This window comes from Cinclus cinclus, chromosome 11 (genome assembly GCF_963662255.1).
Source record: "Cinclus cinclus chromosome 11, bCinCin1.1, whole genome shotgun sequence".
Lineage (NCBI taxonomy): Eukaryota > Metazoa > Chordata > Aves > Passeriformes > Cinclidae > Cinclus > Cinclus cinclus.
Genome location: NC_085056.1, coordinates 12,458,719 through 12,475,826, shown reverse-complemented (window position 1 = coordinate 12,475,826; position 17,108 = coordinate 12,458,719). Strand labels below are relative to the sequence as shown.

The window sequence follows — 17,108 nt, the reverse complement described above, 5'->3', positions numbered from 1 at the left end:
AAAGTAGGTATATCTTTATAGTGCTGCAGACTTAATGGGACTGTTTTTACTCATAAACTAAACTTGGTATTTGTCCTTTTAAAAAATGTTGCCAGTAGGAAATGCTTAGAGTGACATCCACCTATGCAGTGGCTGATGAGAAATGTCAATACTTCTGTCCCTGGCAGCCACCTCCTGCACCATCTAAAAGGTGAGTGATGGGCAATGAGATGCTCTGGCAAGAGCCAGTAAGGTTTTGGCCCTGAATCTTGTCTGTTTCTTCTAACATGAAAATGATTTATGTAGTAATGGAAAAATTCATTCCCTGGAGTAATTCAGCTGCTATTACCTAGAACCAAAAAAATTCCAGTGGTGACTATTAATTCTTCTGGGGCAATTGAAACTACTGTAGAAAACACAGGGTGCCACTTAAAAATTTTGTGATGTATTTTAGTAATTGTGAAAGATTAAAAATAAATCTTTCTGCAGCTAGTGAGGAAGGAAGCAAGAATGATGTTGGCCATAAGACTGAGAGGAGAAGATGGAATTCACAATACTGTTTGGTCTGTAAGTTACCTCTCAGTTCAGTTCCTTGCCACTGCACACATCAGAGATTGCTGGAACCCTACAGCTCATTCCTTTCCAGGGTTATTCTGGAAGCATGGATTAAAGGGCTACTTTTACTTGCTGATGGGAGGTGGGTTTGTTAGTCTCACTTCTAGTCATGGATCTGAGCTTGCCTTCCACTTTTAGGACACTGTAAGTACACAGTAAGGTTTTTCTAAGAGGAGATTCATCCACATTCAAAGTCTCACAAAGCCAAGCTTTTTTTAATTCATCACACTGCATCAGTTTTATATAAAAAGTTTATTTCTCTTCCTCATGTCCATGGGAGTTACACAGTAATTTTAAAAAGGGGAAGTAGCATGTTCAGACACTAATGACATTTGCACTAACCAGACTCAGAGCCAAGTCTATACATTGCTTCTAGAAACTTTTGTTTGAGTCCCTGCACCATATATAGGCACGTTTTCATTATGCTTTGACTTTTCCAGACACTTGGTAATTTAGGAAAACTTAAATGCGGCAGAGGAGCTTAAAAATAGTAGAGAATGCAAAAAGAATAATTTAGTACATTTACATAGCAGAATTAACTAATACAAACCCTCCAAAAGCCATCTGTTCCAGAATTTAATAAACAAAAGTAGTTTAACACACAATAAACACGCATGGTGAATGCACCTGAAGGACGTTTACCTGGTTCTTAAACAGAATCAAACAAACAGCTGTAACCTGAACAGAATCTTCAGCCTGTAACTGCACCATACTCATTTTCAGGGACAGTCATGGTCTTTTTAGGCTCTTCAAAGTCTGAAAGTTTACAACAGATAGCAAGCAGGTCACTGGCCACAGAATGCTCAAGTGAAGACATGTGCATATACAGCAGAGCATGCCTCAGGTCATTTGATATTTATGCACGTAGCCCTGTGTTAGCTGTTTGCTCTGCAACAGTCCCAGAAAATCCTGTGTTTCAGTTGGTTCTGTTACAAAGCATCTGTGTAATGTTATGGAAAAGAAAAGGCTCAATAATTTTGAAATTGAAATATCTTGAGCAGTTTCCTTAAAAATAGGAAAAATAGATTCCTTAAATTGTGCTCTTTCAGTTAAAATGTTATTTAATGCAAACTTTGAATATCATGGATTGTGAATTACGTTGTGAATCTCCTTCGTGAGAGGAAATTCTTCCTGCCCTACCCTAACTCTGGGTACTCTTTTGCTGTGCATGTTGTAAATGGGGGAGGACAGGGTCTGGCACTGAGACTCCAGTGACCAGACCCTCTAATCCAGCAAAAACAGACATTACTTCTGGCCGGATGAGGTGAGTTGAACTCATGCTGTCAAATTCCAAAGCACGACAGCTGGCCAAATGAAGCAAAAGGAGTGCACAGCCAAAAGCCTGGAGAAGAGGAATCACGACATTCTCGTTTTAGCAAGCGAGGAATTTTAACTTCTCTCTTGCAACTTCACGCAAAATGGAAAAACTAAAATTGAATGAATTACTGAGCTTTAAAATCTGGCAGTGTTGCAAGATGGACTGTAAAGTAACCATGTAGCTGAACCAAAGTTCCATACACACAAAAGATTCATTTTGGACTGAGACCAAAGGCAGCAACTTTCCATTTGAAACAGAATTCAAAAAGGAGAAAAGAATTGAAAATTGGAACCACACTACTGCAAGTTCTACCATAACCCAATCTAAGGATTTGCAGATGTGGTTTTGTTCCAACTGAACAGATGCTACAAGATGTTTTTGTATACTCACCCTCTGTCAAATCTACCCAGCTGTCTTCTGTCTCAGGTAGAGGAACTGAGATTCCCATTGCTTTGCGGATTCCATAGGTACTGACAATGTCACCTGGAGTCACTTGCTGGGCAAGTTCTTTCAGGTTATTGGTTACTCTCTCCGCTGGGAAAGATAAGAGGATGTGTTTATGTGCTATACATAGACACCAAACTGCTGAATCACCCTGCAAACAGTTTAATTATTTAGTACAAAGGGAACTCTGTTAAATAACGTTTCTAGACCAGAAGAGCTGTGTTGTGCTGTGTGCAGTCATGCAAGAAATCCTGGAAAACCAAGAGATGGTTAAGAAGAACAGGAGGAATGAAACAGCTGCTGCCTGAGGCTTGCTGCTATCAGCAAACACCAGAAGTTAAAAAGTTAATGAAACTTGGGCCACACTCACAGCAGCTGGGAGAGAGGTGGTAGCACCCACACAGCACTGGTGTTAGTAAGAGCTGGATTTTGGGATTCAGCATGAAGCTTTGCATACAGAGACTGTTCTTGTTGCTACAAATGCAGATTTCCCTCAAGAAGGAAGCTGTAAGTAGTGAAACTTAAAAAAAAAAACCACTTTAAAAATACAGTATTAGGTCTGGTTTAGACTTGGTGTGGTATGAACATGGCCACATTCAATAATGAGGAATTTATCTAATCACATCAGTGTGGTTTAGTTTAGACCATGAATAGTATTGCACAAGTCAGTTTTATTTGCTAAATAGGCACCCTGCACACAGTCCTATCTTAGAGGGCTGCCATTAATACAAGCTGGGTAGTTGATCTGAGACAAGCAGGTTTGCTCAAATAACTAAAGAATATATGACTGGTATTAATTAGGGTAACTCAACAGATTGATAATCCCTGGACCACAGCTGGCCTTGCAGTAAGAACTTGGTAATACTGAAGCAACCTCTGTTCAAGGACACTGCAAAACTCATGGAGTTATTGGCTGTTGTCTCCATCATGGCATACAGAAGCTTCAGTCAGTTCTAGTGACATTTAGGAATAAAGAGGAACTACTTGTAATTACTATTCAAGATTTTCATCTGGCTTTACATCCAAAAATGTTTAAATTCTGTCTCTAGGCCTAACAGGGCACATAATCTGCACTACAGCCCTTGATTTTTTTTTTCTTGGAGTTTATACCAGTTGGGACTTAATCAGTTCTGCAGGAATGATCAGAAAAAGTGTATTTACCCAAATGCATTTCTCTGTAAGATGGACCCAGAAGACAAATCATATTAGGGGGTGGTTTTGTACTCAGTCGTTCATTTTGAGCATCCTGGAGTTCTCTGAGCAGCTTTGTTGTTTCATCAAGTTTCCTCTGGAAGATTTCAGCCTCTGTTTAAGAGAAAAAAAAAAGTCCTGATTAGTAAGATCTAAGTAAAGTCTATTTACTTAATTTATGATATAAAATATAGTAAGGTACTGAGAAACTAAAGGAGTTACAGACATATATCAAAACTATGACTACCAAGAAGACTCACCCTCAGAATCAAACTCTTCCATAGGCATGCCAAAGTTTGTAACTGCTTTTAGAGCTGTAAGCCTGTCGCTATTAGCAGTGTCCAACCTGGCAGCAATATCAATTTCCATAATCTGGGAAAGAAATTCAGCAAGTAATAATTTAGATAATACTTAGCCTTGAAACAACAAAAGTGTCTGGGGAAGATCAGAACACAAAGGTAAGGTTAGTCTGCTCTACAAAAATAAGTGAAAATACAGAAGGAAAGCTGAGAAGACACTCTGTAAAACTTGCTGTTCTACACTTATTGTTTGCTATTCTGTTTCATACACAAACAGAAAATGGCATCTGCCAAAACCAGTGGGGATATGCACAAATCATGTAGTAACTTAAGACCAGCATCCCAATTAAAAAACAGTTTACAAATTCCTTCAGCTCACCTAAAGGAGATTTTATCAATGATCTGAGGCCAAAATTCAAAAGGAATCTGGGCACTGGCTGCAGACGAAGAGATGCTTTGAGAGAGAAGCCCTGGCCCAAGAACTGCTTTCTCTAATTGAGCAAAGTTTGGGTGGAATGATTTGAGATCTATAACACATTGCCTATAGAGGCACAAAGTGAGAACTTCTCAGACTCTACATATTGTGTGGTATCTTACATTTATATTACAAATTCACATTTAATGAAATCAGATTAAGATAGAAACAAAGCTATAGCTCCAAACAATCACAAATAAAAGTACATAAGCATTTTCTTCCAGTTCTCTTAACATTCAGTTAAAACTTAATGTTTTGGAGAACCTTATTCTCCTCATGCCTACAAAGGGACACACTATTTTCGCACAGCTTGTCAAAGTTTCAGTGTTGTTGTACAGGGCTGAAAGTTTCAGGCCATTTTATATCTGTGAGCTTGGATGGGTTGGTCAGAGAAGTTAATACAGAAAAAAATTACCTTTACATCTTTCATTGCATCACTTCTTTCCTGTAGGCCTTCAGCTTCTTCCAATGGCTGAACAAAAACGATTTTTAAAGAAGGCATTAAAACTGTTATTTTAAATTTAAATTAAAACCTTACAAGATGCAGTATTTTTGAAGGGAGGTTAAGAACGTAATATCATAGTGTGCTTTCACTGTAAAGCAAGTTATAACACAGCTATTTTTCAGGGTCTTTCTTGAGGCATTAATGTTTACTGAAATACATTTTTTCAGCTCAGGTTTTATTTCTCTTTGCAAACTTCTCAGCAGTGTCACATCAGAGAACTATCTACTGGGGTGCAGAAAGAAGAGGAAGGGTGGTTATTAGAGGCTGAAATGTTTTCTGTTCTGTATGCAATTGTATTTCTCCTAATACAGCCAAGAGTAAGTGGCCAAACCCTGATAGTCAGTGCCACTCCTGGGTACAAGAGAGGAGCTAAATCTGCAATGCTAAGGAAAAGTGTGAACTGAGGCAAAAAGGTCCTACTTCTACTACTAATTTAGCTAATATCTGCCCCATCAGTAAAAGGCTACACTCTGTTTATTTCAATAGTTAGCGTTGATTTGAAACTCAAAGCAAGTTTTAGTTAACAGGAACTGTTCTGAGATTTTCAAGTAATTCTTGGATTATCAATTAAGTTAAGGTTATCAAATGAGCCCCTTTATGTTATCAACTGATTCATGTTATGTTTAGCATGGACAGGATTGGAATCTCCTAAGAATTTGAAGAGTCGCTGTTCAGTATTTTTACACAGCACATGTTTGAGTTTAAAAGCACGGTACCAAATAAAGGGAAAAATTGCATATTAATTCACCTGAACTAAACAGTGGCAGCTAGGATTGTGATAAAATTTTCATGGAAAAAAAAAAGCCTGTCAGTGATCACCTCATTTTTAAACAACTGCTTACTGGTCTCAAAACAGGAGTTAATGATAAGGGGCACAGGCTAATGGACAAAGAATGAGTAATTATATCTCTATGTTATATTCATACTCATAATGAATATGTCAATATTCGCTAATTAACAATATAATTTCTCTCCAGAAAATCCTGCCACTGGAGGCAAAGACCAGTCTTTACTTTCCAATTCTGTCAGTTACAAGGCAGCCCATCAATAGGATCAGCATCATCTTTCTCTCACTTTAGAGCTTGTTTGCTAAAACCAAAGACCAGATAGTGCACAAATCCACTCTTACCATTTCTAGTTCTCTGAGAGCTCTTGAATGTCCTCCTTTTGTTAGAACATCAAGCAAACTATCGGCCATTAAGAGAGGATAATCCTGGGATTTCATACAAAAGTCTTGAATACTGAAAGAATAAAGATAGTAATTAAGGTAACTAGTTCCATATCAAACATTTAATGTAAAAAGGTTATGCAAGGTCAAACCAATATGTACAGTACAGAAAACACACCAAGTAGCACAGGATCTGATCAAATGGATTGCTTTAGTTTAATCATGCCTGCCTTCTGTAGCTGAGGAATCCATTCTGAATGGGACACTTGAAAGCTTGGAAAAGTGTAGTGTCTTAGGCAGCTGCATCAACACAAAAACAAACTTGCATAGGCCCTTCACATTTACACTGTACTGAAGTATTCTTCCCTCTCCTAAAAATTTTTATCACTGTGCCTGCTCCTTGTGAAATCCTCATTTAAAAAAGAGCTTTGAAATTTTTGTAATCAAGAATAATAAACCAATAGAATTATTTTTACAAAGCTGTATCTCATTCAAGGCAGTAATTAACGTGAAAAAACCCCAGTTTGTATAAACATTTGTATAACTCAGGATCTTTCTGGCTTTGAACATGAGTCCTTCAGTTATAAATACATCTAAGTTTAGACAGCATACTCCTAGGAATCAGCATCAAAAGTCTTCCATCTTGGCTAATTTCATCTTAGAGCAGGTTCTTCTACTGAAGTATTTGCTTCTTACACAAACCCTTGTGAGCCATAAAGACAACGAGGCCATCACTCCACAGCAAAGCCAGCCCATCCTGCAGAGAGTTGCACACAACTGTTTCTGTCCATGGGAGCTGCATTACCTGGAAGATCCTTGATTAGAGTCTTCCCCATATGTTGAGTAGATTAAGTCAGAATCTTCTTTGCTTATGTTGGCAAATGTAGAATCATATGTTGGTGCATAGGAACTGAAGGGTCCGTAATTCAAGTATGCCACTAATTAATAACAACAGTATTAATTATTACCCTGCTTTGCATGCATCAGATAGAAATGAGAAGGGGCTGTAAAACAATCCCCAAGAAGAAACTTTAAAGGAATGTTATTTCTTAAGGTGAAAACAAGATTTTACAGAACACCATCTGCTCACAATGTAACAACTTTTAGCAAGACCTAAACCAAATACAGTTACATTTGCAAATATGTCATTAACACCAGTCTGTGCCTCAGCACATGAACAGTCTGATGCTGAAAAAAGGTTCTCAGCCCCCCCCCCCCCCCCCCCGCTCTTTTAAAGCTACCAAAAACCTTTCTGTGTCCAGTAGTTTCTCTTCTCAATGTAGATAAAAAGTAAATATTTTGCCCCTTTTGTATGTGTAACTTAAACAGCACATCAGAGTCCATCTTAATTGTGTAATAGATATAAAGAATCATAGAATGGTTTGGGTTGGAACGGACCTTAAAGATCACCCAGTTCCAACTCCCCTGCCATGGGCAGGGACATGTAATAACATGCTTTATCTTTAGAAATCCTTAGTTCTAAAGTTGTGCACTAGTAACAAGATCATCACACTTAGTTTATATAAGAAGGATTTGTATTTTTTAAAAAAATCAGCACTTACCTGGAGTAACCTTGTTTCTTTTATCTTCTTTGAACCCCTGTAATGTATTAACTCCTGACTGAAGCCTTCCTGCTGTCATTCCCAGCTTTACAGGGCAGTAGCCTGGTTCTGCAATAGGATGTATCAAAATATAGAAACAGAGAAGGCACAAGAAGATGACTAAACTCATTTAATACTCACAGCTAAAAACTCAAAATAAACAGGACATGGCTCTCAAAAGCATGTTTTCTTATCCAAAGGCTTCATACTAATGATCTGGGACCCAGACAGTTCCCAATTCTAAAACATCTGTGACCTTCTGGATCAGCAGACACTGCACTCTGTACATGGACCAGAAATAAGAGGATCCTGGGAAATTCTCCAGCAGCAAAAGTGTTCTTTTGCAGCTTCCACAAACCAGACAAGCAACAGCACTGAGGGCTCCCACCAGCTGCTCCTAACAACAGCCACAGCTGAGGCCCATCTACGTGATCCCTCAGCTGCAGCTTTTCCAATCCAGATCTTTACCAGACTGGAAAGAGGCATTCAGTTCTTGGCCGGGACTTGCTCATCTGCCCCTGCAAAGATGCACAGGGCCAGGTATGTGAAGTGGCTTGTTACCTGAACCTTGCCAACTTACCTCCTGCAGCAAGGTCAACAGGATTAAGAAGGCCCAGAGTTGTTGTACCATCTGGTTTTCTTCTTTCAAATTCACACTGAAATAAGATAAGACCATTTTAATTTACATAGTACTTGAAAATCCCGGTCCTTGAACTAATGAAAACATTTAATGAAATTGTTCTAACTGCAGAAATAAGAAAAAATCAGTCACTCAGAAGTGAGTGCTACTCTAAATTTTTACTTGCACTAGGTAATTTTCTTATTGGTATAGGCACAAAGAATGAGAAGGGATATGATAATTATTAATGCTTCTGCAGAGGCCAAGAGACAAAAAATGTAGAAAATTAAACAGGCATAGTATTACCAAACCGAGTTCCTGCTCCTGCAACACTAATAACCTTTGATCAGGTATGTGTCCTTTTCAGAACTATGAGATTTTTGCAGGTCAGATTTATTTTCTTGAGCTTTCTACTATTCATCCTTTACTTTATTACTTCATGGAAAATTTTAGCTCAACTTGCTCTGCTGATGAAATGCAGCATACATTCAAATAGCACTCTTTTTTTAACCTTATGATATTACAGAGATGATCAATGGTGTAAAATGGTGTAAGCTGCAGTAAAAGCAGATGTGAGGTTTCAGCTGGTATAAAAGGCCATGGAAACCTGGTTTATGGAAAAGTGCAAAGGGGCTACCAAACCCCCAGTGCTTACCTGGCTGTTTGCAAGGCGCCTGGTTAACTTGCCTCCCGACTCCCTAACAATCCGATCAATCTGCTCTTGCTCCCTTTCCAAGCTATTGCTTCGTAATTTGTCTTCAAGCAGGTCTTTATCCTTCCTGTGAACATACCCACACAACTTAGGGACTAGCTGGAACACCAACGGGCTAAATAACACAACAGGATACTGTGACAATATTGTTTTAGCTGACTCTGCACCTGGCTTTGTAGGCAAAACAACTAACAACAACAAAAAAGTGCTATTGAATATAATTGTATTTAATGCAGCTGGGGAAGGCATGTGACAAAGGTTTACATCAGTAAAAATGATGTAAACCTATGTTAGTAACTGCACAGATATCTGCAAAGTTCTCCCACAAAACTAAGATACCCTTGGTATATTAGATACTCTTAATTGTACTATCCATTATTCATCTAACTAAATATTTACAATCTTCATATCTGGTATTTCTAGATATAAAAAGCTATTTCAGAAAGCACACTTTCTGTAGCTGGGCAGCCACATTTTTCAAATACAACTACAATGTAAATAAACAAACAAACAGTAATCAAAACTGGTTTTGTAGCTTTTTGTACCAAAATGTTTAAAAACGTGTTTGCAAGCTTTCCCTAAAACTACACGAATTCCTTGAAATGGATACTAAAACAGAAAATAATTGAAGGAATGGAGGTGATGAGCAGTACAAGGTTACCTACATGCAAAAATTATTGTATCACAGATTATTCTAAACTTATTTGGTTTTAGTAGATGAGGATGCTTTATGTTAAGTGATGATCCCTTGAGATGAAAATGTCTAAGCAGTACCAGAAAGAGAGAAATCCACATCCACTGGACCCTAAGTCATCTTGTTTTTGTAGCATTTAAAAGGTGTATTCTATAATGACTCAGATAATACTTCACTTTTTGTGCTCTTTGCTGGGTGTTTTGAATGCTTTGGTGTCACCATCCGTAAGTTCTCCTCTGTCTTTCCCAGGACCATTTTCCTCTTCCCCAGTTTGCTGCAGTTCTGCTTTGTCCTTCTGCTTCCTTGTCTTCTGCAGGTCAGCCATGAATTCTATACTTTGTTTCAGGCTCTGTATTCTCTCCTAAACAACATCAAAATCCTTTTACTTGCTGCTTCAATAAATCTTTTTGTAACCTACCCATAGATTTATTTCAGTTCTTTCCTTCTTACACTAGCAACCATAAACAGAGAAGGTAAAATACTAAATACAGCTATTTCTACAATGACCGATCTTGCAGCAGTACTAAAACAATGTACTATTTATATTCCAATATACAAGCATTTGACAAATACCAAGAAAAGTTTTATTAATTTTCAAGAAATCCCTGTAAAAAGGGATAAACAGGGATCAAAAAAAATAAGCAGTTTATTTTTAAATATTTTGGTTGGTCTTTTTTCTTACCTGGCTAAGTATTTTCATCCCTGAGTGCAGCAGTTTTTTTGCAGCTTTGTAGTAAATGGTGTCTGGTTTGTTGTAAATCATTGCATTATTACACATCAGTTTGAAGTTATCCTGTTCAAACATTAATAGTTTTGCAATCAAAGTTAATTTTACAGCATGCTATACTGATATTCTTGTTGCAAACATGGTGTCTTGAGCTTTAGGGAAAAAAAACTTAAAAGAATACTTCTAATGAATGAATTTAAGGAATCTATTAAAAATATAAACAGGGATAAGTATGTAACTTTGTTTTAAGACTTGAGTCTATCGACCCAACAAACATCCTTAAAGTATTCTAAAGTGTTCAGTCTTGTTTAAAGTTTTAAGAGAAGCCCCCTTAGCTACAACTACCCAGCTCCTGGCCAAACAGCAGTCATTCAAACAAAGTGAAGCAACAAAACAAAGATAATGAAAAGCTGCAGTTCAAAGTTACATTATTACAAAGAATATCCCAAAGTTTTAGTTACAATGAAGAAATGTATGCTTGTTTGAAATTCAAGTGAGCTAGAAATTGCACTTCCACACCTGCTACAGACTCTAAAGGTATGTTTTATCATGTTCTCATCTATTAACAACACTAAAATTAAAAAAAAAAAAACTAACCAGAAACAGCTGTTATAATGGGAATATTCTGCTTAAGTTTTGGAGGGCTAAAGAAGAATGTGCAAGAAAATACAACCAATACTATTAACTAACATCTGCCTAATTGTTAACTACACCTCTCAGGTCCTCATCTAGCCCAGTAAAGAACTAGAGTATTTCTGATGAAGAAAACAAAACAAAACTAGGCCCCACATCTTTTAAAAGCTTTAGAAGGCTTTCAAAACAGGCCCTTGAATCTACTGGCACACTAGAGCACCAGGACAAGTGGTTGCTGCCAACAGGACCAAGCTCATGGTGCCTTCACCCCATGACCAGACTAGCCTGGAAAAGTAATAAATCTAAAACAACAGCTGAAGGACAATCTGACAGATTCCATGCATTCCTGCACAAAACCTGAAACCATCTGCATCTTTTTGAAATGCAACTTTATAAACCAGAAGTTTTTTCTCTTTTATTGCCAGAACTTACTTGCTCACAGAAATTCAAGAAACATTTCTTGAGGCAGAAGTACTGGTTCTTTTTGGTATCTTTCTATTCTCATAAAATACTAGCCTTCAAGTCAATTGAGCATAATACATCTTTGTAGTCTAAACAAAATTCAAAGCATTACCTTTAATTCTTCTATGGACTGGTATCCATTGTTCTTGATCTTCTCTTTCATGGTACTAAAATCCATTGGGTTTTTAATGATCATGGAATAGCCAGGGGCAATAAAGTCAGTCACAGGAAATGAAAAGAAAGAGCTTGGATCCTTTCTGTTAAGAAATGAAAGACAGTTTTTTATGTTTCAACTTATAACAAAGAACATACTGAGTCTGAAATTAAATAGAAAGGAAATAACTAAGCTGAAAAGAAATCAGGACTATAAAGAGGAAAAATAACTTGTGTCAGCAAAATCTTTCCCTTTCAAGGTTTAAAAGATCTCATATGCAAACCCATATGCCAAAAAAGTACTACAAATGTATTTCAGAAGGTATTTTTGTATTTCGATAACTGTGTTCCCAAGAAGATTAAAAAATCACCAACGTTTTTTAAGGTTTTAGATTTTAACACAGGCATTTGATACCATATTAGAATTAATGAAAAAGAAAATAAATATATATTTCATAAAAATACTCTTCTCGTTCATTGCTTACTCAAAAATTATCAGAAGGGAAGAGGCAGGGCTCAAAATCAAAAGTGCTGCTTTTTGTATGCACAGAAAGGGAGCCAAAACTAACACACAGGCATTTTTTGATAGCTTAAGTTTCTTGAAACTGACACCACACCTAGGTCTTGAAAATTTATGGGTAAAAGAAAACTAGAAAAGTTTCAAGCTCAATTTGGTGAGACAGCTAAAGGGAAAGATCTTTCAACCACTCCTGCACAAGATGCAGATACTCTTAAAGTGGAGAAGGATTATCTTAAATATGAGACTGCTTGAAAGAACTGCAGACTTAATTGTTTTAATCAAAAGACATTTGGTTAGTAAAACACGGTAAGAAAACATGGTTGAAGTTTTCAAGTGCATACTTCCTTTTTACAGAAAAATAATAGGAGAACTCAAGGTAAAAGAAATTTTTGCAAGTTAACTACAATCTCTTGTGCCTTGCTTTCCAAAAGAAAGCATCACATTATTGGAAAATTTTCCTGGTTTTGGAAGTTTTTTACAGCTACTATGAACTTGAAACTGGAGGTGTTAACAAGAAGCCTAAGCTGAAGAGAAGTTCTAAGTACACTTTCTTAAACTAGCACTTAAATTCCTAAAATAGCACTTCTAGCAATATATTTAGCAATAATATTTTCACTCAGCTTTTTGTGTACCCCTTCCCTCACTGGACGTTATTTTCACTTCACAGCTTTGCAAGCCTGTAGCACAGACATTACCTCTGCAGCTGTCTCATGAGTTGATTCAGAGCCTCCTGAAGTGGTGTCTGCTCCACCTCTAGACCAAAAACAAGGGGAGGGAGAAGGGGTGTGAGGCAGAACTGACTGCACAAGGTATGAAACTTCTAAGATACTAGAAATCAATTAAACAAAACTGATGCACCTTGAGAATTCAGTATAAAGAAAAGAATACGATGGCAAACCCCACAATACCTACAGGGGATCTACTTTTCTCCTTGCCTTTACTTGACATTCTGCTCCCTCTGACAGAAGTACTAGATACCGCTCTGCAAAAGAGCGTACAGCAACCTAATTCCAAACTTTTGCACAAGACGGAGAAAAACACTGAGATGGAACAAAATGTCAAGTCACTCGCTACAGAAACAAAGAAAAATAAAACATGAGTCAATCCCAGAAAATATGAATTAGCAAAAGAAATTTCTTTTTTTCCCCCTACCCTCCTGCTTTGATAAAGTGCTCGTCAGTGGTTTCTCTGGTGACAATTCCATTCTGACGGGGGTCTGACACTTCATTTCCTGTTCTCCCTCACTGTCTCCATGGTCTCGATCTCGTTTCTTTTTATCCTCCTGGAAAGATTGTTATGGAAATGTAAGAGCACTTGCAAACTCTGCATTATTACCACACATAATGCTCTCTAGATTTTTCAAAACGAATTCACAACGTTTAAAAAATAAGAATAGCTTGTGTTTAAAAATTCTGTATTCTTTATGTACTGTCTCCATCTGCTGGACACTGAAATAATTCAGCCATACAACGCAATGTATCACTGAATTAGGTTTTTAGAAAATGTGACAGCTATCTGGCATGTATCCTTTAAAAAAGAGAGGGGAACGCCTCACGCATCGAGTCAGAATGTATTCCAGTTTAAGGATGAAAGTTACAGTTATATCTGCCGACCTATTGATGTGAAACCTAGAGAAAGTCAAAACATTTTTTTCTGCTAAAATGCAGTAGTATGAACACGTACCTTAACTTTTCTCTTTCTTTTCTCCTTTTCTTCACCAGGAACTTGTTTTTCTCCTTTCTTTCTCTTTTTCCTTTTTCTGTCCTTGTGTTTTTCATGTTCAGATTTGTCTTCGTAGAGGCTGGAATCAAGTCCCGCATTTCCAGTGGAGAGCTCAGCAACTTCATTTCCTCCAACTTTCAGCACCAGCTTCAGTGGCTTTTCTACGTATTCTTAAACCAGCAGAGAAACAACTGTGTGTGAGTACCAAACAAAACACGCTCCCGTCCTCAACAACCTCGCGCGACCGCTCCTCTTCTTCACCGCACCATTTGCAGTGCCCACAGCTGCTTCTCGCTCGCGCGGAGCCGAGCCCACCGCCCACGGCCGGGCCCGGGCCCGCGGGCGCAGCGAGGACCCCGCTCCCCTCAGCCTCAGCCCGGAGCCTTCGAACCGCCCCGGCGCTGGGCCCGGCGGGGCGGGGCGGGCGCCGCTGGGGGTTCTAGTGCTCGCGGCCGCTTCGGGCCGCGCTGCCCGGCGGCCTCAGCCCGCCCACCCCCGTAGGGACCCACCCTCGTAAGGATGTTTGTCCGACTTGTGCTTCTTGTGCTTCTTCCCCATGGCCCCGGCCCGGCCCGCCCGGGAGAGGCCGCGCTGTTGAGGCGGAGCCCGGCCCGGCCCCGCGACGGCGGCCGGCAGCTCCCCCTGCCGCTCTGGAGGTCTCGCGCAGGCGCAGGGTCGGGAGCCGCGGTCCCAGACCCGCGGTTCCTGAGCCGCGATCCCCGAGCCGCCGCTCCCGGTTCGCCATCGCCAGGTCCGCGATCCGCTCCGCGCCTGCAAGAGGCGAGCTCGGGGCATTTTCCCTTGTGAGCAACGCCCTCCTCTCCCCGGGCAGCGTCGCCTCTCCAGACCCCTCACGGCATCCTGCCGAATCATAGAATGTTCAAGGCTGGAAAGGACCTTTAAAATCACCAAGTCCCGATGTCAAGCCAGCATTACCACCGTAACCCCTGGACTACATCGCCCTGAGCCACATCCACACACCTCTTAAACACCTGTAGGGCTGGTGACTCCACGACCTCCCTGGGCAGCCTGTTCCAAGGCCTCACCTCCCGAATAGTGATATTTTTTTCTAATATCTAATCTGAATCTCGCCTGTCCCGCGCCTGTCCGCAGCCTCCCGCGCCCTCTCCCCTCACGCAGCTCCTCGCTGTTCTCCCGCGGTGCCCCTTGCTCCCGGCCTGAGGGGCTGTGCCCTCATCCCTGCCCCTTGTGCTCGCATCCCTGCCTCGTCATCCCACCCTTGGGAACCTCGGGTACTGTCGCGTTTCAGAGACTTCGGCAGGATTCATGGGGGCACAGAATCCTTGAGGCTGGAAAAGACCTCTGCGGCCGTCGGATCACACCTATGTCTGATCGCCACCGCGTAAACCCTGGCGCTGACAGCCACGTCCAGTCTGTCCTAAAACAACCCCAGGGACGGTGACTCCATCACCCGAGTGATCACTCAGCCTGAGTCAGCTGTGTTCGCAGAGCCCGGTGCCACAGAACGTCTCCTGCCATGGCAGTGTGTGCCAGGGGAAGGTGACAGCAGCAGGAGGGGTGCTGTGGCAGCCTGTCCTGACGGCACAGTTGTTTACTCTGCGCCCGACTCTGTGCCGACGGGCCTGCGGGGTTTGCCGGCTTCTTGGCTGTGATGTGGCCACGACCTGGCTGCTGCTGCCGAGCTCCAGCACATCGCAGACTCTCAGTCCGGGACAAAGGCTTGCTGTTCCTGGAGTTTGAGAGCCTGTGCCTGAATTTGTAGCAGCGAGAAGAGCAGAGGATGTGTCTACCCGAGGAAGGGTTGGCAGAGGTATGCAGAGTCCCGAGGGACATGGCTCTCCTGTGCCCTGGCAAACAGCAGTGATGGTTGTCCCTGTCCTGCACAGGTTGGGACAGGCTCAGCCTTGCTGACTGAGTGCCTAAACTAGTGGTCACTAGTTTCAAAGCAAATGCTTTATAATCAGGTTAAAACTCTAAGGAAAGTATACGTAATTGTCCATGACAGATCAGAAATAACTTAGAAATTCTGGCCTTCTAGAAATGTTGGAAGTTGCCCACTTGCCTTGCTTGGGAGTGCTCCCAAAGCAAGCAACTGATTTTCAAAATTAAATTCAATGCTGATTGTATAATCTTTAAAAGTTAATAGCGTATTTGTTGCTATTGCTTAAGCTGCAGTCATTGCTGTTTCAACAGAACTGTGTAGATACTGTTTTCTGCCAAGACCTCTTTAATAGTGCATCTTGAAATTTCACTTCTCTGAAGTTTGGAGTGCAAAAATAAACTGTTTCTATTTCAAAAGATAAGGTTTAATTTATTCCCACACGATAATCCTGTAAGTATTCCTCAAGTTTGTTGAATCATATGTGATGTTTTATAGCCAAAAAGGAAAAAAAAAAGGGTTGTTAACTAGAAATTTATGATAGGTATGGCTGTACAGCGATACAAGGTTTATTTTGAGAGCTTGTGAAGATCAAGAAAATCGCTCGTCTGTTGTCCATTCAGTCACTGGGAGTGTGATCAAATGTGACAGCTTTGTTTTGCATTTTGCTGGTTACATTACTGTCATTTGGTATCCTACTCAGAGAATTGTGTGGGTGGTGCTCTGGAGTAAACCACAGCTTTCCTGCTTGGTCTTACTCCAGTAGTTTGAAATTCAGTTATAATGGATGCAGTTGTTTTTCTAATTCACATCTGGATCCTTTAAAACTCTTATTACATATGCAGTGAATGTTCTTAAGCATACTTTAGTGAGAGGTAGAGGGCTTTTGCTTGGGTTGTGGCCACATGTAGAAAATACAAGACTAGTAAATATTTAAAGGACATGTTTTATAGAATGAAAAAAATGTTGCTATATCCTCTGTTCCCACAAGAAGGTTGGCAGACTTTCTAAGGCTTTTTCTTTTAGATGTCATATGGTAAGATCATTTGTTCAATTGTTATTCAGAAATTTCCTGACTAATCTTGTCTTGAATTTAATAAAATCTCAGAGAATTGCATACAAGTGAGTAATGTGTGATGTGGCCAATATTGAGAGCTGCTAGGTGTGTCCTTCAATAGCATCCTCTGGGTCAGAGAAGAATACTTCTGGACAGTTAGTGCTCACACACACCTAGAGTACACACTGGCTTTGCCATCCTTGTCTCTAGCTCTGCTTTCCCATGAGAAGATCAGTGTTTCTTCCCCCTCCAAACCCCTCGTACCCTAGCTGGGCATAGTGTCTGAAACACCATTTGTAAGCCTACGAAGAGTTATCACTGCTTGATATTAGAAAGGCAAGGTCTCATTCTCG

At 40.1% G+C, this 17,108-nt stretch overlaps 1 protein-coding gene across 3 annotated transcripts; it reads right to left on the bottom strand.

The window, feature by feature from the left end:
- Positions 1–827: 827 nt before the first annotated feature.
- BRD7 (bromodomain containing 7) lies at positions 828–14,433 on the bottom strand. 3 transcript variants are annotated; one of them, XM_062499871.1, is made up of 17 exons: positions 14,347–14,433; positions 13,799–14,007; positions 13,268–13,397; positions 12,811–12,868; positions 11,555–11,699; positions 10,303–10,413; positions 9,797–9,981; positions 8,870–8,993; positions 8,176–8,251; positions 7,557–7,664; positions 6,800–6,932; positions 5,956–6,067; positions 4,737–4,793; positions 3,808–3,919; positions 3,518–3,661; positions 2,303–2,446; positions 828–1,350 (listed from the first exon to the last, which is right to left on the bottom strand). In XM_062499871.1, exons 1-17 carry the CDS (start codon positions 14,393–14,395, stop codon positions 1,286–1,288), a joined length of 1,962 nt encoding a protein of 653 aa, XP_062355855.1. In that variant the 5' UTR covers positions 14,396–14,433; the 3' UTR covers positions 828–1,285. The 3 variants fall into 3 exon arrangements, with proteins under 3 accessions (XP_062355855.1, XP_062355856.1, XP_062355857.1); XM_062499872.1 differs by having other exon boundaries at positions 4,743–4,793; XM_062499873.1 differs by lacking the exon at positions 14,347–14,433 and adding an exon at positions 14,104–14,312.
- Positions 14,434–17,108: the final 2,675 nt, after the last annotated feature.